This window comes from Zosterops lateralis (assembly GCF_965231275.1).
Source record: "Zosterops lateralis genome assembly, chromosome: 4".
In the NCBI taxonomy this organism is placed as follows: domain Eukaryota; kingdom Metazoa; phylum Chordata; class Aves; order Passeriformes; family Zosteropidae; genus Zosterops; species Zosterops lateralis.
The window spans coordinates 45,946,368-45,968,384 of NC_139765.1; the positions used below are offsets into that span (position 1 = coordinate 45,946,368).

At 37.1% G+C, this 22,017-nt stretch overlaps 1 protein-coding gene across 7 annotated transcripts in view; it reads right to left on the reverse strand.

Annotated features, from left to right (window-relative positions):
- Window positions 1-7,108: 7,108 nt before the first annotated feature.
- NRCAM (neuronal cell adhesion molecule) overlaps window positions 7,109-22,017 on the reverse strand; it is a gene marked incomplete at its 3' end in the record, with an annotated part of 143,496 nt that continues 128,587 nt past the window's right edge. For 6 of the 7 annotated variants that reach the window (XM_083860570.1, XM_083860568.1, XM_083860566.1 and 3 more), the window contains 3 exons: window positions 21,611-21,742; window positions 18,438-18,516; window positions 7,109-9,067 (listed from right to left, as the gene is read on the reverse strand). In XM_083860570.1, coding sequence (XP_083716696.1) covers window positions 8,830-9,067; window positions 18,438-18,516; window positions 21,611-21,742 — 449 coding nt within the window. Of the gene's footprint in view, window positions 9,068-14,886; window positions 16,712-18,437; window positions 18,517-21,610; window positions 21,743-22,017 lie in introns of those variants that run through there. The other variant, XM_083860564.1, reaches the window with a different exon arrangement.

Below are 22,017 nucleotides of genomic sequence, written 5' to 3' on the forward strand. Positions count from 1 at the left end.
GAAGGAGTGGAAAATCAGATGTGCTTCAAGGATTAGCCTTCCTTTAGTGACCTTGCTCCCCCATAACTCTTCCTTTCTGGGATGGTGGTAGGACTTGGCCCTGGGTGAGAGCCCTGCCTCAGAGCAGAGCTGGCTCCTTAAGGCTGTGTGCAGGAATTGCAGCTCTTGATGTGAGACCAGGATATAAACTAATGCCAAGACTTTTAGCAAGGCTATAGTTTCTGCTCCCATATGCTTCACTTTATGTTATCTTCAATAGAAATCAACCCCCTAACCGCCCCATAATTTACTGGTTCTTCATTTGTCTTGAACTAGAGTAATCCATCTGTTTCATACATTAGCTTTTATTTTGTCACTTGAAATAGCTGAACATTTCAAATTCAGTATCTGTGTATTTTTATTACCAATTCAAGTCTGACATGAAAGCTTCTTTGACATTAAAATCTGAGTTACAGGGAAAGAACTTGCTAAATGCAGGACTAGGTTGCACTGATTGTCACATCAGATTTTTGACAAAGTCTAATGGTACACAATAATCTTTCTTTGAACATCTCTGAACCTCATCATCCAGTGATGAACAGATGTAAATCACTCTTGAAACCTGTCCTACTAGATGTATTTTTAAAAAAGCCTGACACACAAGCAAAACCAGAACTGAACCTGTAGAAAAGATTATGAGTGATAGTGAAATTTATCTTGTTTCTTCTCTTATTTTTTACATGGGACATCAAATTCCAGCCATTAAGACAAAAACTTTTATATACAAGTAAAAAGGATATTGCAGTGATTCTCTCCAAGCTTTTATGTATAGAATTAAAATGCACACCCTGAGAGCAAGCCTCATAAAAACATGGACTGTGCTTCTGCAATGGGCCTGTTACGTTTTTATTATAACAAATACTAAGTGAACATGTGATGAGCAATATTCTCACCAAAATTAAGATACAGAATCAAAGAGTTTTGCTTTTTTAATATTTCTAGTAGAATGTTTTTTCAGTTGCAGCCTGAAATACGTGATTTAGGAAAAGAAGAATAAATCACAGTTCTGATAGATTACTATCTCCAACACGTAAAGTGGCTGTGGCTGTGATGTCCCCACTGGAGGCTGAGGCTGCTGTCATTAGTGGAGAGACCCTGACACTCTATTAGACAGTTACTCACTAAAAAATATTAATTATATTCAAAGTTCTGCCTGAAGACCTGCCTAAAATGCCACAAGCACTAGTCTCAGCTGGTGTAAATGAAAGGAGCTCCAGTGACTTCAGCAGGGTGGAGAGTGCCTGCTCCATCTGAAACATCTGTCTGGGGTTCCAGTTTTCAGCATCTCTGCTTTCACCAGCAGCGAAAAAGAAAAAACTTGCTACATTTTCTTCATTATTAATCATTAACCTGTGGCTGCATTCCCATCTCTAAAGCAGCATGCATCTGTTTGGTATGATGCTGATATACAATGATTTTTCTATAGTAGTGTTTTGAAAGCTTCTGTTATTTTCTAAACACCTCAGGCTTTCTTATTTTATTCTACTGCCTCGATCCACGCAACAAGTCTCCAGCCACAAAGCCGCGCACCCCCTGCAGGGGCCTCCCCCTTCCTGCCCTCGGTGCCACCACCGGGAGGATGTGATGCCAATCCCACAGGCCAGAGCTTCCTCCTCCTCAGAGGAATGGGCCTGACGTGCTGAGCCGGTTCCCGCGGGCAGAGTCCCTCTGAGGATGATGCTGTCTGACAACGTGAATCAGTTCAGCATTTCTTTATCTCATTTCAGAGCAGCAGGACTCCCGGGGCTGCGACACTGAGAATGTGCCGTGCGTTCCCCACCCCGATGAAAACACTTGACGGCGGCCCCGGGCCCGGGCTCGCCCACACAGAGCGGCCTGACCCCGCCCCAGGGCCGCCTGACCCCGCCCCAGAGCCTCCTGACCCCGCCCCAGAGCGGCCTGACCCCACCCCTGAGGGCTTGACCCCGCCCCAGAGCGGCCTGGCCCCGCCCCAGCACCGCCTGGCCCCGCCCCAGAGCGGGCTGAGGCGCCCTCCCCTCCCGCCTCGGGGCCTGGAGCTCTTCTCCTTTGACACGAGGTTAAGGGCAATCCCCACAAATTCAAAAACACATGGAGTACGGTACTTGAGTGAGATGAACCGCTGCCCTACAAATTGCCCAGCCAGCACCTTTTCCAAACCCACTGTGGCAGTGTAGGCTTCGCATGGATTGCAAAAGCTGAGCTAGTTGGCTACACACCAACCAGGTCAACACCGTTTTAAAAATCTTTATTATTGTACAGCTGCCAGGCACACATACCTACAGACACATATCTGGGAACTGACAGCCTAGCAAGACATTTGTCTGGCTTCTGATTCTGCCTCAAAAACGCCTTTGGGACAGGGCTGTCTGCCGAATTTTAGACCAAGCACCCCTGTCCCGTAGTTCTTGCCAGTTTACTTTTCAAATAGCAATTCTGTCCCAAATGTCCGTGCAATTCACAGTTGTGATAAATGAGTGAATTGGGTCATTGTTGTATAGACAAAAAGAATTAATGTGTTATGCAAGACAAATTAATTATTATGAACCTGTGTCTTATTCTTTTTGACCACTATTTTATAGTGCCTTTATATATGTAGACACACACACATTTATATCCATTCACATGGGATGTGAACTTAGGATGCTTCAGGGTTCTGTTAACCAACAATTGTAACTTCCCTCTAGTGGCCAATTGTTACTTAAATGCTAGTGATTGAAGAGTTGTCTGCATCTCAGTATAAAAAAGATAAATCAGCTTGTTTTAGAAAAATATATATGAGTTTCTCTTCTGATAAAATTTATGGTCACTACGTAATTGTAGTAGAATTGCACAGGCTATTTCCTCACTAAAGCAAAACTTTGGAACCAAGAACCTGTAGTGAAAAGGGCAGGAAGGAAAAACAATCTCAGCTAAACAGAAGTTCTTGCTGGCTAATTGTTCAAGTTATATAATTATACCAAAAAATTGTGGTTGTGTACTGCTAGAAAATTAAAGCTATAGTATTCACTAATAGCCAGTAACTGGGTAACCAGTTTCTTGTGTTTCTTCATATGGTATTTGTGCCTACAGGCCACCACATAGCCTAGCAAAGTCCATTTTCCCTCTCCTTACTGGAAATCAAACTCTTATTGCCCATGTCAGCATTCTTTTACATTCATCTGTCCTCTGACTTGTCCAGAAACTGTTGCAATTACCTGTCTTTTTTTTTTTTTTTTTTTTTTTTTTTTTTTTTTTTTTTTTTTTCCTCTTCTGTTTTATTATTGAAGAATCTCTTTAAAAACATTAATTCTGGTATTTCATGTTTGGAGCTCTCATCATGTAGATTCTTCATCTACCAAACAGTTTGTATGGCTCCCTTGTATCTTCCTTATCTCAACAGCTAGGAAAATGCCCACTTTCCTCATATTACTGGACCACTAGACAAATTTCTAAGAAAAGGCAAAAGGATCTCTTCAGATTGCCTAGTCCTTATACCTACAGAAAGTGGGTGCTTTCCAGGAGATCGTTTTAGCTCACTTCAAAAAGTAAGGAAATTTAAGCAACTGTTTTGTGTGTTTGATTGTCCAGCTGGTTAGTTCTTCCCCTATGCGAAACCTACAAATTTCCTGGCAATTTTCAATTGTTTGACAGACATTTTTAAGATTGGTAAGTAGTTTTAAGTCTCTTGGAACAATAACTAAATGAATAATAATAATAATAAAATCTGGAAGGGAATGATGTCCTATTGATCTATTTTATGCTGTTTGTCAGCAACAAATAGTCTGGCCTGCACCCAGCAGGGCTGTGTGTTGCTCCACACTAGCAAGGGCTCCTGCTGCCTCTGCCATTTGTCTGTTTTTCTCTTTTTGCCCTTCAGGCCAGCTATCCTACTGGCTTTTTCTCAACTCTTTCCAAAAAACCTCAGATATTATACTTTTGCTCTTGTATTTTCTCTGCTCCAGAAGTTGCATTTTCACTACCTCTTCTTGCCACACCAGGCAGGCAAACTTTTCATAACAGCATGATCATAACTCTCTTCCAATACAGTACATATATTGCAGAACAATATATTTCTATTTGAAATATATCCTGAACACTGCCATTTAGAAAACTTAATTTGTTCCCTTCTCCTGTGAAGTCTTGAAGCCCTTTAGATCTTTACAAACACAGGGCAGAGGAGTGGGCTGCTATCCTCTCTCTCAGGTAAGATGTTGGGTTTCAAAGCCAAAGTATCCCTCTTCTGAGGTCTTTGGACATGGGAAATACAGTAGCACCCTCTGGAAGATACATATCAAGTACAGTTTACTGTCAAAGGTAAATGTAGTTCATTCCTCAATGTAGCACAAGACCTGGTAATTTAAAAAAAGTTTGGCATCAGAATTGGACTGTCTAAACTTTGTTTGAAAGCTCAGGTCTGAAACACGTATTTGTACAGCATGGACTAGGTATGTTTCCTCCTCATCAGTTATATTCAAAATGTGATAGAAAGCCAGGCAGAATTAGATCTAAGCAGTGGCTTAGATTTCTGACATGATGCCATAGGGTTTTCTTCAGCTGGCAGGGAAACCACACTACCTTCTACACTTCTTTATTTTAGTTGAGCACCTTAGGGTAAGACAAAACAGGTCAAAGGCTGGCTGGGTCCAGGTGACAGGAGCTGTCTCCTCCTTGCCTCTCTCCAATTTAAACATGTGCAAACCTATTACTTGCCAGCTGGCTTCAAATTTATCCAGTGCAGCTTTCCTGGAGGGACAAAGCCGGTGCTGCCAAATTCATAACTGGGCAAACTTCTCCAACGCTAAATGAAGAATCCATCCTTCAGGTATTGAACATGATCACAACTTTTTAACTAGCTCATTTACATGTGAGCACAGTAATGAACTTTGTGTATATTTTTGCTGCCAAAATTCATGAGAACACTGGGATCACCATTTTTCTCCTTGCTTACAGTCACAATGGATCACATACACTGTCTGTCATAGTCCTGCTGACATGTATTTATCTTGACAGTTTGGTCTAAAGTTTCCACTTCTCATGTACAAAGAGCAGCCAGAGATCCCTTCAGAGATTAAAACATGATGCCCAGTTGGATTTATTTTCACTCTAGGGGCATCATTTGGGGGTAGATTCCTACAAACAGCACATTCAGTTATTTCCATCTTCCCACAAAACCAGTTGCTGCTTCTGCCAACTTTCTGAAATGTTCTTTCCTAAGGTAGGTGAAGGGGGAAAACAGAGAGAGGGAGTGGGACAGAAACATGGCAAAGGACAGTTGCTTTCCAGAAATTATTGGAATCTCATTCTCTTTCTGATTTTCTCCTTAGTTCTTTTTTTGGAAAAGAAGACACTTCCATATGGTAGATAATATTTCTTCATATATAATTTCTAAGGTTTGTCTTAAAGACTAGACATCATGAAAAGAGAATTTGGTCCCCAAATCTTTTGCCACTTTGCCTCTGCTACATGGAACCATGAGGAAATTTTATTTTCCTAGGAACAATGTGAGAATAGATTACAAGAAAAATTACCATTGGGGTATCCTCTTTAATTCCCTCAGGATTTATACAATCACTTCAGTGAGAAAAAAGTCCAAAGCAAAGGTATATCAGTAAAAGGAAAATGTAGCAACTATACGTATTAGTACACTTTGGGGAACATGCACAAATTAATGTATGTGTGTCTCCAAAGAATGTTACTGTATGAAATCCTTTTTCCAACTAAGCTTAGGGAACTCAGACCCTTCTTTTAAGGAAATATTCTTTAATTAAAACAGAAACAGCTGTATTTCATATCTTCCAGACAATTTACATTGCTGCAAAAATCAAGATACCTTTACAAAAACCAAGGCAGGCGATATCTGAAGATAGCGTGAAGACATTTGAAGATACAAGTGCCAGAACTGAGTCTGCAGATGACAGGAGCTGAAATATCCAGGAGTTTCCAATTACATATGGAAAGGCTGACAGAATGGCTCCTGATTCAGTGATAAGATCCCTCTTTCAAGCATCATGCCCACACATCACTTTTGGATACATCTCCTGAAGCACCTGCATCTCTTGGAATCTATGGCTCTCCTGCAGTCTTCTGTGCAGAACAACTGCCTCCTGCCCAGTCTGTTTCCATTCATATATAGAATAGACAAGATATGAAAAGAGCATTGCAATGGATTTTGTGTACTGTAAAAGATGATATCTAAAAATTCCTCACTTCATATAGTATTTAAAAACAGATAACCATAAATTTGTATGTCAGACAATTCCTTTAGGACACAAAATCCTTATTTGGGATCTTATCTGAGGGCTCCTAATTTCAAATCAACATCCTTACTTTCTCTTATTCACTCTTACAGGTATAGAATGTGACTGTTTCAGTTCTTTTCTTTGCAGTAATATGACTAAATAAATAATAAAAAACATCTATGGAAGTAAAATGCAGATAGTAGATTTCAATGGGAAATAGACAATTTGCCATTTTTTCAAATGGTAGCATGTGAAGGTATGCAACTTTCTGTAAATAATTTGGTGGCAGCAATGATAGTTCTGTAACATCATGGGAAAAATTTCTGTCAGAGTTCTTTCATGCTGTTTTTTCCCTTTGAATTCTTAATTATAGGATTAATCCAATGTGATTTTTACTGCTAGTGTAAACAGAACAAACAGTGAAATTTTAAAACCACATTTATTTTTAATACAAAATCTGTTGCACTATTACAGAAGTGAGCCTGTATGTTTACTCCCACATGCACAGATAATTCAGCATCTACAATTAAATAAGAGTAAAACAATATTTCTGTTTTACCAAAACCATTGGCAAATCCTGTTAAGAAATGTTCTCTTTGTGCTTTGTAATCAATGCTCTTATGATTCATTTTGTATTTCAGTTCCCATTAAAAAAAACTGACCAATGGAAAGCTCAAAGGTGTGAAAGAAGCTTATTACAGCTGGGTTACATTTGGGATTACTTCAGTTGTGCTTTACCTACAATATATACATGAAAGCTGCAAGGTGTCCTATGGGCTAATGTAGTGCACTGGCAAAAGCTATGAATGGTTCAGTTGGAATCTGCAGGAAATGAGCAGATCACTATTTTGTTTTCACAGCAATAAAAAAAAAAAAAAAAAAAAAAAAAAAAAAAAAAAAAAAAAAAAAAAAAAATTAAGTAGATGCTTTAAAATACCATGCACACCATTGGCTATAGTACTTCTTACACAGTACAACATAAGCTTTCTTGGTTTATTTGTCTGTAACACCTAGAAGCATATAGCATCTTTGCTTTAAGTGTATTTACAAATTCAACAAAATATCTACATATAAAAAGCTTACTTAAAATTAAACTTGATGCAAGTTATGAAAAACCAATTTATTGGCAAATGAAACTGAGCATTCCTTCAACCATAGGTTGTTATAAAAATTTATATTTGGAGGTAAACATTTGATTGATATAGTATGCAAGAAAAGAACTTTTTAACCGATAAGGGTAATCCTTTACCAATAAACCGTATTAGCACTTGTCACATGGAATGCTGTGGTTCCAAGTGGTAACCCCCACACTGCTTCAGGCTGGAGATAATTACAAAGCTGCCACACTGATCAGGCTGGGACACAGAGAGAAATGCACTCTCACCAATGGAGTCAGCTGATTTGGGTTTTTAATGATTTATTTTACAAGAGCTTATACCTTGCTGTGTTAGTAAATAATTTAACTCTGGTTGTGTTTTGGGATTTTTGTTTGTTTGTTCATTCTCATTTTTATTTTAAGTATGCTAAGGCCATGAAAACATGCTGTGCTGGAACTGTGTAGAAAGCTTTTTTTAAAGGGAAAAAAATCATACTCTTCTTTATGTAATTTAAAATGTTTTAAACTTTCCATTTTTAGCACAGCAGTTTCATAACACTTCTTCACATTTTTTCTTTATTTGGCAATGACAGTAGTCTGCTAATCACAGTTTACTGCACCAACTGATTTAGTAGTACAGCGCATTACGGAATGCATATTGTATAAAGGCACTGAATGTACTTTGCCCTGTGTTTTCTGGAATATTTTCCCTCATTTTTAAAGTTTTTCTTTCAGTGACTGTACAAATTCCAAAATGCATTGCAATGCATATCTTCTATGCCCTTAAATCAATTCAATGTGTTTTGATGTAAAAATAGAACACTGTACTGCTGTAATACTTGGTAGATTAAAAAGGCTATAAAGTAATAGGAGCAAAGAGCAGATAATAGGGTCTCATTAAGCATCAGCAAATGCAAGTGTCATACTTAAATCATTTAGCAATTATATACTGTACATACTGTTCCTAACTGTCTTGCAAAAAGACATATGATAGCTAGACATTAAGTCACCAATTTCACAACAATGTCCACAAAGACATTGAAGTTCTATATAATACTACTATAACACTCTGACAATGAGAACGGAATTCATATCCAGGGATTCAGTTGAGGACTGCATAACAAATTGTCAAACCATGTTTTTATAGTGTACACAAGATTATCTTTGAGTTGTGTAGGGGTGTTTTTTCCATGCATTATACTGTACTTTCAACAGGAAACAAAATTACAAGTTGATATTACTGTTTGTGTCAGTTCCTTTTAAAAAAAAGTAAAAATACCCAAGTTTTGAACAAAATTTGAATTTTCTATTTTGATTCATAGTAACATACCACTTACTGTGCCATTATGCCGTGTACTGGTAGTAACCTGCATATTCTCATAGCATTAACATCTGGTGGTGAGGAGCTCCGTTACCTGTGTGTTCATAGTATGAGAAGGAGGATGTACAAGTGCTTTAAGCAAACTGAAGATGCAAGGGGATCAAGTTCTCTGGTTACACAAATGAATTCATGGCATTTACAGGAGAAGGAGCCTCAGAGCTTTCATTTCCTTCTGCAGGTTCTTTCTCTTTTTTACCACTATATTGTCCAATAAAAGAGCCATCCTCATTGAACTGACCATTTACACCTTCTCCATAGTCAACTAAACTATCATCACTGTCTTCTTTTTTCACAGTTCTGTCTGAAGGTGTCCGGCTTCCTTTTTTCAGAGGTTTATGGTCCTCTGCATCGCTGGAGACACAAACAAACAAACATGGGATTAACTGATGTATTGTTTATTAAGACAAAATCAGCCATGCATGCAGAGTTTATGAAAAGCATGTGTCAGCCCTATAATCCTTTAGTAAACCCACATCACATTGTAGAGATAAATCAATATGATGCAGGTCACATGAAAACATGGTGTAAGAATGGTTTAAACAGAGAATGTCTTCAGTGAAGGGAGGGAGAGTTGTGGTAACTTTTATTTTATTTTTTTTCCCATCGTGCATGAATTTTCAGTGGTAAGACCTGGGCCTTGGCTTGGAGGCCATGTAGATGCAACTGCAAGCATTAAGAAGTGGGCTGTAAAGTTATAAAAAAAATAATTTGTTTGTTCTCCAAAATAACAACTTATGATGTGCCGTGAAGTTAGTCTGTTAAACTTCTTAATTTCTTTGACTCCTTGAAAATGAATGAAGAATGAATTTGGTTAAATGAAATATACTGATTTTCTTTACTAGTATAAAGAAAATAAAAGTGCTGCATTTCAAATAATTTGTTACATAATGCAGGCCAGACTTGCAATTTTCAACCTTACCTTTCAAGAGACCTACATATTCCATTAAAAGGGTGCAGAAGAAACAAATGAAAATAGCCTAAGAAGAAAAGCAAAGTCCATATCCTGATAGTGATCAGTAGTTTATCAATAATAAAATGCTCTTAAAATTGCTACAATATTTACTGTATTACAGGTAAAGCAACAATTTAGCTTACAGTAGCTAGAATTGAGGAGTTGAGAGCATGCTTATTCTTTTTCCATTTCTTATCAGATCCATGTCCCTACCCTAGTCCATGACAGCTAATGTTCTGACAATGATGGTGATTTGGAGTACAACAGAAAAAGGAAAGGAAAGAAAGGCCAGTAGAGGATATCTCAGTAGCAAAGTACTGTGGTCTTTTCTTTGTCAGTGGAACAGATGCAGCACCATCAGCATCCTGAAATAAATTTGCAGCTGTGGTAGGCTTGTATTTTATGAAATAGATGTAGTTGGGCTCTTTTCAGAATCCTTTTCACTGCACTTCAGTTTCAAGATGAAGATTTCAGCAGCAGCTCCAAAGCATTTTGAATTGAAATCCACTATTGCCAGCTGCACTTTTGGGTGTAATTATTTACCTTGTCTTAAACAGAACATGTGACTTGATTTGCGTATAGGGTACAAAAAAAGGAAGTGGTTTGGGGATTTTATTTAGATTCACAGCTTATGGGAAATAAAGAAATACCTATAAAACATTACAGAAAAAAAATTACATTTTACAATTTCTAGAACACTAGGCTGGCTATATACTCAGCAAATTATTTTAACCCTCTAATTCCTAAAACCTGATATCTTAGTTCTTCAAATAATGCATTTTTTCTTAATTAATATGTTTGAGCACCCAGAGAAACCATATATATATAAAATACATCGGATGTACAAGGCCACACAGATCATATAGTTAACCAACAAAAGCCCTGTTGATAAACTATTGCTAGAAAACCATTACACCCATTTTCCATCAAGCTGTTTCTCCTCATCTCATCACTTTTTTTTGTTTTGTTTTGGAAAACACTAAGTTATTAAACACTGTAAGAAGGCCACCTCTAATATGCATATACTTACAGAAAAAGCATACCAGAAGTTTTATCATTCTGCATCATATACACAAGAAAAAAAGTGGTAGAAATATTTTTATTTACATTTAAGAAAACTTTCATGCTCGAAGCACACAAAAGCAAAACCAAATGTGACTGTATCAGGCCAGATGTTTTACTTATTGCTGTGTACAAGGCACGAGGATAAATGTCTGTCATTGATCTGTGCTCACTGGTGCTGCAAACATACAGGCCAGTAACATTTAAAAGATTGTACTTCAAAATTTGAAGAATCCAGCAGCAAAGTGAAAATGTTTATAACACTGTGAACACAAGCAGATTACAGAGACATTACTGAAGAGAGTTTGTTTTGGAAGGACCCTCTATTTAAAAGGTTGAAGATAGGATCGAGTATTTAATACTTATACAAAATGTAGTTTCTCCAATGCCACCATCAGAAGGTATTAAGAGTCATTAAAACAGGCTGTACAAGTCAAATGAAGGCCAGGCCCCCCCCTTTGAAATTGTAACCAGTTCTTCTCCCAAGGAAGATTTGCTTTCTGGGTAAGCCTGTTAAGCAAAGAACACTGGCATATGGTTTGTTGTTTAACTTCAGATTAATAGCTTCATAATTCCTTACACCATAATACGCAGAAATGAAAATAAATTAAAACTGCAACTATATCCTGTTCCAACTGGTTATGAATCACTGTGCAAATATTCTAAAGCACGACCCTAGCCAGAGTAATTCACTAGGTTGGAATATACATATATAAATAATATACCACTACTGTATTAAAGTATCAATATTTTTGTGTTTAATCCAATTAAAAGCTTGATTTGCCTTTACAATTTAGAAAAAATCTGAGTATGAGAACTTCTGCTTTGTGTTGCTCCTATGGTTTTCTTATTTATATTTTTGCAAACAAAGTTTATGTACAAGACAAACAATGAAGAAATACTTACACAGTTGGTTGCATTGTGTATGCAATTTGTCTATATTTTAGTCAGGATGTGAATTCTACTACCTCTGTAATTAAAACCAAATGAAACTCCAGATTTACCCAGGAGTGTATCTGCACAGAAGCGGGCAGTATTGTGAGAGCACAGTCACAGCAAATGCAAAAATCAAGTCTGAACCCGGGGATTCCTTCACTTGTTGCACTATGTAAATTTAGAGAAAGGTTCTGCCAGGACTCTGGCAGTGGAAAAACAAGTGGGATTATCCAAGATCCTTTACACTCCTGGTTCAGAAAAGAAAACAAAATGCCATGGTACCATTTTTTCTGTATCAAACAAATAGGAGAAGGAGAAAAAAGTGAATACATCAATGTTCTGGACATGACTTTTGCTATCTCGGGGATTCAAAACACAGGAGGGGCTCTGGTGCTCTGGCAAAACAAATGTATTATCTGTTTGTTGCCAAGAAGCAAACTGCAAAAGCTGTTTAATTACATTAGGAAGAGTTATAGAACACTTTAGGCTGTAGAATATATAATATTATATATATTATATTGCCAAAACATGGTAAAGCCGTAAGTATTGATACTGTACCCACAAGGTTTGCCAACCTCGCTTACAGTTGTTCAGAAAACTATTCCAAAATGCAGTCAGGATATATCATAATTTGTTTCTATTTGTGGTTTTGCTTGCTGACTTTTATTATGTACCTAGTGTAATACTGTGATATTAAAAAATGAAGTGCAAATTGGGTTGACTAAAATTACATTGGGAAATTGAAGAAGTTTTCAAAGTGTCATTTATGCAATGCGTATAGTTAATAGTCAGAAAACAATACCGGAAGGGAACCAAACATGAGGTGAGAATGGGTATGAATTCTTTATTTAGAGCAATGGAAGTTAAGTGTACTCATACTTTTACTATTTTTTGATGTATAAATAAATTCCATACTAGTATCTTTTTAAGGATGAAAATTTCCCAAAGAAGACACATAGGTACAAATCATTTTTCTAAGTACTTATATGCACCACCATACATACACTTCTTTTCAGTAAGAAAAGTGCTTAATATTAAAGCATACTCTGAAACCATGATTTAAGTATTAATCATTAATGATTGCTATTATATGAAGATATTTCTTTTTCTTCTTAGTAAAATGAAACATATATCAAACTTGAAGCTAATTATTAAGAGATATAAAAAGTATGAAGGTAACAATAACATAAGTGTAAAGTACAAATTTATTTGTTTAAAAAAAGTAATTCTATTTCACAAGCTTATCAGTTATTGAAAGAAATATGTACCTTGAAATCTCCTTTCTTCTTTCAACTTTTCAATTTTTCCTCCTTAGAAATGGGTACATGCAGCAACCAGTCAGAATGAGGAAGACACTTTTACGATGCCTCTGCAGTCCAGCAGGCAACTAGTTCCCAACTAAACTTTGCCACATTCATAGACATGTAAAAAGACTCAATATATGGTTAGCAATATACTACTTTTCCTTAGAGCACAGCTGTCAGATGAAAGGCAACATGAAACAAAGTGGCTAAAGCACTGTGGGCTGTGAGACACAGAAAGTGGATGCAGAAGATGAAAACTGTTGGCAGTAAATTCCTTTTTCTGTGACCTTAGGTCAATAGCCCAGAAACGTTTAAGTAAAAGCAATCAGGTAAAGCCACAGAAATACCTTCTGCTATTGCTTCCCTAAATACTCCAGGAGAATCTGTCTCTAGACTTAACAGGTTTCTGCTCACACTCCTAGATTATTAGGACTGTGAGTCCTAATATTATTAGAGTCAATTCAGACTTTAAACCATTTTACTATATCTTATTTAGCTAAGACTTAAGCACACCTATATTCGTCTTCTGAGTAGTTTTTCATTAACATCTGTAATACTCAATCTTCAATCCTGGCAGAAGCTGGAAAAACTGGATGATGAAGCTCTAGCTTTAAAAAGCAATGTATTGAAAAAGTTGTTAATCACACAAGTATTCAAGAATTAAAACAAGAATTGTCAAAGAAAGTACATGTGGATAAATTAGAATACACTAAGACCACTGCCAAATCGAATTGGACTATTCAGTTCTTCAGGCAGTCCATTGAGATAATCTCTTGTTCCGGAAGGAGCCAAGCATAGAATTACAGTCCTGAGGCACAAATCATGGCTAGGTCCCTGTGGAAACACACCTAAGCTACAAGTAACTACAAGAGGAAAAAAACCCACAGTTGTAGTTACAAACTTTATTTTCATTGTTAATCAACTCAGAAGAAGAAGGAAGAGTAATATATTATCTAGCAATACCAGAACGCTCTGCCACAGTGTCTCACAGCATTTCCTAGAATTTCTAGGAAAAATACTGTGTGTCAAAATATTGAAGAATAGAGGTAAAATACTTCACCAAAATGTGCAAATATCCTGTGTTACCACACTAGCAATCCTACTACTGTAGGCACTTTGTGCGGTCTTATCTTCTAAGAACATTCTGCAAACCACTGGACTTTCGTCCTTCTCTTGTAGTTGCTTGCTTTAGTCTTCCTACCTGTGAACCCATGGGTCTGTAGCTGTCATAACTTTTTAATTTCTCTTGAATTATGGACCAGGAGGAAAATTTAGGCTGATTTATACACCTATGCTGACCTCAACACACATCTGTGGTGTGTTATTCTGTTTCTTGCAGATTCTTAGTGTAGACAATGACTGTCCACAATTTACTGTCTCAGTCTTCTACAACTCAGAAAAGCACTGAGAATGCAGTGCAGATTGGTAGAGAGGCACTGTTTTCCCTTTTAATGTAAAAATGAAGGAATCCATCCAGTCACAGGAATATAGCATCCACAATCATTTCGTGATTCCTGAAACACCTGCATTTCCTGAAGCATTATTTCCTTCACTAGATCACTATGGCAGAAAAATCTGATGTTGTCTGGTCTTGCAGACCAGCCAACTCTCACACAGAAAGTATTCTCTTAGTTGAAGATGAGGAGTGCAAAATTTCAAACAAATCCAAAACCATCCCAAGACCACTAGGAGGCCTAGAAATAAAATGTGAAAAAATCCTCCCCTAAAACTGAGAGGTATGATTTTTCTAGAATATCTTAATTAGTCATTAAGATTTAAGTAACTTCATCATTTAAATCTTCCGTTGAAACAACTAATTTTCTAAGCACTGGGTTTATTTGTCCAGAAATACTGAAACATTTCCATGTCTTTCACTCTTCTCAGTTCCTGAGAAACTAGGAAGCAAGACTATGTTCTTAGAAAGTTCCTCTTGATGGTCTGGTATCTCTCTGAAAGTGAGATGTCTTTTCGTACTTGGCATGAAATGATTGTGAGACTTTATACTTTCCCTTCCCTCCTTTGAACTTTGGAGGAGAACGCAAGGAGCTCAGACACTTGTGAGGAGAACAGGAAGAGGTTCCAACAGAGCTCTTTTTTTTCATCTGACTTAAGGAGCATTTGTGTTCTGAGAAATCCTTCATGATCTGGACTAAGGATTCACCAAAGAGCTTGCCCCCTGTGTATGGTAAAGACAGCAGTTTACATTTCAGATCTAGCGATGAGCTCCAAGGACGCAGCCACAGAGCTCTCCAGGCTACAGTGAGGCATGCCACATTTTTAACAGTGAGGCTAAGAGAATCCTCAGCTGCATCATGGATAAAATTAGCTGCAATTTTACACAGCCTGCGTTTCCTCTGCATGGCACCAGATGGGACCCATTTCTTTTTGAATCTGGCTCGTTCTTCCTCTAACCATATTAGTAAAGCTTTAGAAGCGTAAGTGCAGTAGATAGATACTCCAAGCTGGGCTGCAACTAGCTTGAAAGACCTTTTAATTGCTTCCTCAATCTTTCTGTCAGTAGGATCTTTAGGGAGAGCATCTGTATTATCAGGCACTGACAGTACAGAATTACCAGTAACCAATGCTCTGTCTACCTCAGGCAAGGTCCCCCACAAAGCAGCTTTATCCACTGGAAAAGGATAGAGCTTACACAGGACTGGTGGAACTTCATGCTTGGCTTCAGGATTTCCCCAAATCCTGCAGACAAGATCTTCCATAGCTGAATGGATAGGAAGTGCATTATCTACCTTGCATTTTTCAGAGGGGATAAGCAGTTCTTCTGAAGCACATTCAGATTTGGAAGATTGTAGCATTAGCACTCTCTTTATGTGTTCGAACAGGTAATTCTGATTCTCCATGTCAAATTTACGCAGAGGATCTGGTCCTTCTGGATCTTCTGTAGGGGACTCAGATGCCGCCTCCCCATCCTCAAGGACTGATTCAACCTTGTAAGCCTCAGGTTTCTCCTTCCCAGAAGATGTCTGATCTTTTAAGCTGTCCATATGATCAGATTCAGAAGTCTGGGAACTGCTCCCAGATGCTTCTAAAGGAACCAGGGGAACTTCTACAATTGGTACCCTGGGATGCTTTACTGAATGGGGCCTAGCCTGTGCTACAGATGTTATGCTTTGTCTGGCTGCTGTCAAAGCATCCTTTAAAACAGTGGCCAGCTCAGGCAAGATCACAGATTTCATTAGTGAATTCTTTTCAGATTCAGAGAGGTGAGTAGTAGTAGAAGGTCTTACCTTCCTGTGGCAGGAGCTCTGAGTGTCTTCTGAATCTGAGCTGCAGTTTGGGGTCTGGCTGTGCTGGAGAGAAGAATGCTGCCTTGGCAGTAAGCCACCAACTGAGTTGCAGCTGAGGGGTTGCTGGAAAGGGGATGGCTGTCCTGCCTCAGAATCTGAGCCCTCCTCCGACCCCATTATCTGTTGCTCAGAATCATGATGTCTAGAGCCATGCCTGTACTTCCATTCGTCTGACCTCTTTTCCTCTCGGCAGAGGGAAGCAGAGACAGAACAAACCCTTGTAAGCTCTGAAGACTGCCTAGCCCTCCTCCTGGTGTAGGAGGTCTCTGATCTGGTGCTGGAGTATTGATCCCCTGACCTTCTGAAGAAGTTGGATCTGTCAGATCTCACAGACTTTGCTTTGGTAAAGACAGGGTCTGCTTCAGGAGAATTGGCACAGCTACCTTTTCTTTTCTTTTTCTTGTCCAGTTTCTTTCCTGTCCAAGCAGACATGGACCTGAAGTGATGAAAAAAGTTCAAAATACTCGAATTCCTAGATTTTTCATAAATTACATTTTTTTTCCAAAGGAAACCCTATACCCTTTTTCCTCAAAGAAGCACCGCATCATGTGAGGCAGACAAACTGGGAACTGAGTGACTGCAGTGATGCTGGGCTGCAGAGAGGATGACAAGATATCTTCTGTAATCTGACTGGTTGCTGCTCCTGCCCTGTCTCTAAGGAAAAAAGAGGAAAGCCCAGTATAGACTAATTACACAGAAATACATTTTAAAAAGGAGTTTTCGCAGGGTACATAGAATTCATTGTTCAGGTGAACAAGTGTGAAAGCTTGGCAGGCATCTGCCCATATTCACCAGACATGAGTGAATAAATGCATTATGAAATAATTTAATAAAGCTCTAGATCATTCTTTAGATTAACTCAACCCACTTAAATATGGAGACATAAATTCAAATCTTGCTACAGGTCACACATGAAAGCAGGCTTGAATACTTATTCCAGGCCTGAGAAAACATGTATTGAGGTTGTATCATTTGTACAATTCTGCACAAAGGTCAGTTTCTGCTGCTGAAAGTTCCATGTATCAAGAATCAGTGGAGCAATAAAGGAGTATGCAAACTAGGCTTCCTAGGAAAACTTAAACAGTATTTTTTTAACTCTATTTCCAAAGATTGCTTCACACTTCCCTTTTTATCTGTTGAATTTAGGTAATTCATATGTACTTAGAGCTGTGATAAAATATATTGTTTTTAATCAAAGAAGAATAAACAGAAACTGCTCCTTAGCATTCAGAACTGTACATCTAGTCTTGTCAGATCAAGACGTACCTTTCCCTTCTAAGAAAACCTATGGTAACAAAGTAGATCCTTCTTGAAAAAACTGCTTTTTCTATGTACATTTGTAAATGTCAAATCTTTGCAATAATAAAGGACTTCTACACTGCTTTTGGCACAGGAATGCACTACCTATTATAACACCCACATAAAATATAATTATATTGATTTATTTAGAAAATAATATTATTTTCTGTAGTAATCAAAACCCAAATAAACTGCTTATTTAATAAGCTATATTCATAGCTGTTGTATGAATAGTCTTGCCAAGGCACGCTTTTGGTAATGCCAGATTTGGCTGGTATAAAGGAAGAGTCAGGAGTAAGAGCGGTGTTGCATGCTTTGAAGCTGCTTGCTATATATCTTGTACTGAAATACATGAAGGGGAGATTTGCTTTCTTGTAGGACATTTCTTCACCTCTGTGTATAACATCACTTGTTATTGGATTAGATGTTAGTACTGCCAGCTATTTTAAATGCATTTGTTTTCCAGTCAACACCAGATTGTCTTTATTAGGCTTCAGCTAGAAATTTATTTTCAAAAACTATAATGCTCACCATAGTGCCCTAACTGAAAGGACACTGTATCTGGCATTTGAACTATCTGAAAGGTGGCTTTGTAAATAAAGATTCCACACTTGGACTTTCGAACACATACAATTGTGTTTGAATCTGGTTTTCACCTTGCATTAGCAAATGGATTATATTAAGCTTGGATAACTTTTTTTTTCTAATGGTGTGGTTGAAATGCTATTTTTAGTTCTAAATAACACTGGATACAGAATCCTTGACATGGAAAAAAAGTTAGTCTTAAATTAATAGGTGTGATACTATATACAGTACATGTGTGACATGAACAGTGAACACGACAAACCACATCAGCTGCTCACCTGTATTCACCAAATGTTCCATCGTCTTCCTTCATAGGTTGTATTTCTGGATCAGCATGTGCATCCTCTTTTTCCTTCACTATAATATTTGAAATAGTAATTTTTAATCATTAAACTGCAAGATGAGAAAATCTAAGACCTTAATTTCTCAAACTGATCACATTTGGCAGAAATGTGGTTTGAATAAAAGCTAATTTTTTAAATGGGGCCTTAGGCTATTAGGGTTTTTTTTTTTAAGAAAAAGATCAGTTATTTAGTTATAAAATTTTATTTTCCTTCAAATATGACTGTATGTCATTTTGTATTAACAGAACTTTTCTTTCTTTTATTTCTAGGTCTAAAGAGAGAAAATTGTTAAAAATCCTACTAAAATAACTTACTTAGATTATTAAGAGTTATTGTTTAATCATATTTGATTATTTAGTTCTACTTAACAATGTTCTCTATTTCTTCTTGATATTCTTCTCAATCTGAATCAGATTCACTTTTTTTTTCACTGTCGGTTTGTACATTTTCTGCCTTAATTTCATGTAGTAAGCCTCCAGAGAATTTTAGATACATTTTCCATTAATAATAATTCTCAAAATAATTCTTAAAAACCATTCTCATGGTTTGTTAAGTTCTTCTTTTCTACATGATCAAACCCAATGCAAAGTCACATATACTGGAACCTAAATTTTACACAATTGTATTTCTTGCACACTCTGGTTTCAGGTTTAATCCTTGTTCACTGGTGGGAATAAATCCAGGCATATAACTTGTCCTTATAAAATAATCAATGTAGCATCTTGACATAGAAACCCACTAACACCTGAGGAGTCAGGTATTTACAGATGACATGTATTCCTTTAAGTTACGATTGTTGACAGGATAAAACAATTTACTGACTTTAAGAATTATATTTGGTTCTTCCCTTTGCCTTTTCATTTCTGTTTTTCTGGCATCTATTCAAATCTTTCCCTTGTCTAGCAGATACATTTATATAATCCAATACCTAGCCTCTTGTCTTTTACTCTGGTTATTTCCATACTTTATCTGTACATCATTAATTTATTTGCTGTTATTTAAGAGGATATGAATCGTTCCTGAAAGTATTTACTAACTCCATAATTGCAATAATGTGTAACACCTTGAGATATATCAGGATACTACAATTTTATACTGAAGCAATTGATAACTTTCTACAAACCACAGGCAACCTCAAGATAACGTGCAAAAAATGTGATGAAAAAGAATTCATAACTTAAAGTTTTGTAGATTTCATAACTTAGTGCTTTCATTTGTCACTACCTGTGGAACAGTACATTTGCAATGACCCAAGAAATACAAAGTCACTGCTATAAACACCAGTACATACTGATTCTAGAAATCTTTTAAACAGTCCAGGTCCACCTTTATATATCTGTGTGTATGTGCACATGTATCTGTGCATGAAAGAACATATACCTTACAACTAATAATTCGGCAGAAATAGCAAAAAGGACAGAATATCAAGGATCCACAAAGTAATGACAATCTTAGCATCCAACTGCCCTCTTCACTTTTACTCAAAACCTGTTTTACCCTCCTCTAGATGATGGTTCACTCCATGTCCTCCCTACTCTTTTAAGTTTCATCACTTCAGTTGTTTCAGTCATCTGAATCACTTTTTCTATATCCTCTGTTATCTCATTTTCTCTTTAAAAAATCCAAATATTAGGGAAAAAACCCTAAGATTATGTCTTCAGCCTATCATATAACTCTATGTAACACTATGTTCCTTTATCTTTTCTTCATAGCCATATGCAACTGGAACAGAAACTTACCTAATTCTTCCTGTCACCACAAATCTTTGCTTTCTCTGTAAAACAATCTAACAATTAGGTAGGGCAGAGTAGGATTCTTGTACTTAATAAAGTGAATTTCTCAGAAAAATAATCAGCTATTCTATTCCAGCAGAAATCCCTGTGAAGAGCTAAAACTCTTAGAGCTCCCTGACACTAATTTTTCAGAAGTGCGCTGGTCAAAACAAGCAGGAGAAAATCAAACCAAGTGTGATTTTTCTTTTGTACTTTTCTAAGTGCATCCCTCTTTTTCATACCCAAATCAACAGTATGAACCCCAAGAAGTTTGAGTTGATGTTAAATAAGTGTTCTAGAGTCTGGATATTTTTGTTATTTCCAAACCTTAGGAGAAAATAATTTTTTCATGAAATCAAGATTTTACATGAAACTTAGCAACTGTACTTTCTATTGTAGCTAGAATAGGAGAATGAAAAATCAGATTATCCCTTTGATGCTCATGTGAAGTTCATTCATAGCTACTCATACCTCAACAGCTGCTCTGAGATCCTATCTGGCAGCACTGTTCAAACTGGTTCTCACTATCCTTTTCAAGACAGCTTTGGTCTATGGACCTACTCCATAGAAAGAAACATAAGACCAAGGAAAGATATATATAATACCTATATGTCCACACACATGTTTTGTAATATGTATACCAGGAGGGATGCATGTTTTGATAGATGACATACATTGTGTAGTTCCAATTTTTAATGAAAAATTATAAAACATACTTGGTCATTTTTACACCTACCATAAAAAACTGCTTATTCTACATCTCCCCTTAGAAATAAAAAAATTATAGAAAAAAAACCCGGCCTAACTGAAGGATGGTAACTTTAAACTTAGCTGCAAAACTGCAGAGGCTGAGCATGACACAGATTCTGGGAAGGAACTCCAGGTACTGGAAACAGTATAACATATGAAGAGATTTGTCTTATGGCATGCATTCCCCATACTTTAAAGTAACCAGTGACTATAATCTGAACTTTCTGACCAAATAAATTCTAATTCGATGCATGTTAGTGGATTAAACCTATCTGCACTGGACTTCAGAAAGTGGAAAGTGCACTAGTGGTGTTGCTCCAAACAAAGCTCAAACCTCTCTAGAGAGGTCATGCTCTGCTATGACCCTCCAAGAATGAAGAAGGTCCTTCTCTTACACTGAAATAGATGTAGGTTTTCTACCTATAGGCAGATGGCTCCTGTCAAGCCCACCAAATGATAAGACTGATTTGCCAAATACACAGTGTAAATGTAAACCAGCAGCAAATGTAATTTTCCAGTAAGCCTGAGATCTGTCGTAATGGGTTACCAACAGATGAATTTTACTATCCTGGTCAAATAGCATACCTGGATACTTGCCACCCTTATTCCTCCTTATGAAGCAAACAATCAGTAAAATCAAGATCAGAAGAGCAACAGCACACATTAGACCAATGAACCATCCTTGAGTAGCGATGTCTACCTGCCGGCTTGCCATTGCTAGAGATAAAAAAAGAAAAATTATGTTTTGCTGCATTTAAATGCTATGCTAATTCAGATAAATAATAGCCAATATAATGTTCATTAAAGAATAGCGTTCACTGTGAAAATTAGATAGCATTAAGGAAACAGTGATTCTGTGTTTTGTATTTTCATTATTCAGAATATTTCCAAGTACCTCTGCATAGAAGTTACTTTTCAGTATATAAGAAGTCTGTTAACATTTAAGCTTAGCACCTACTTTGCAAAACCTACACGCATACTACATGGTTTTC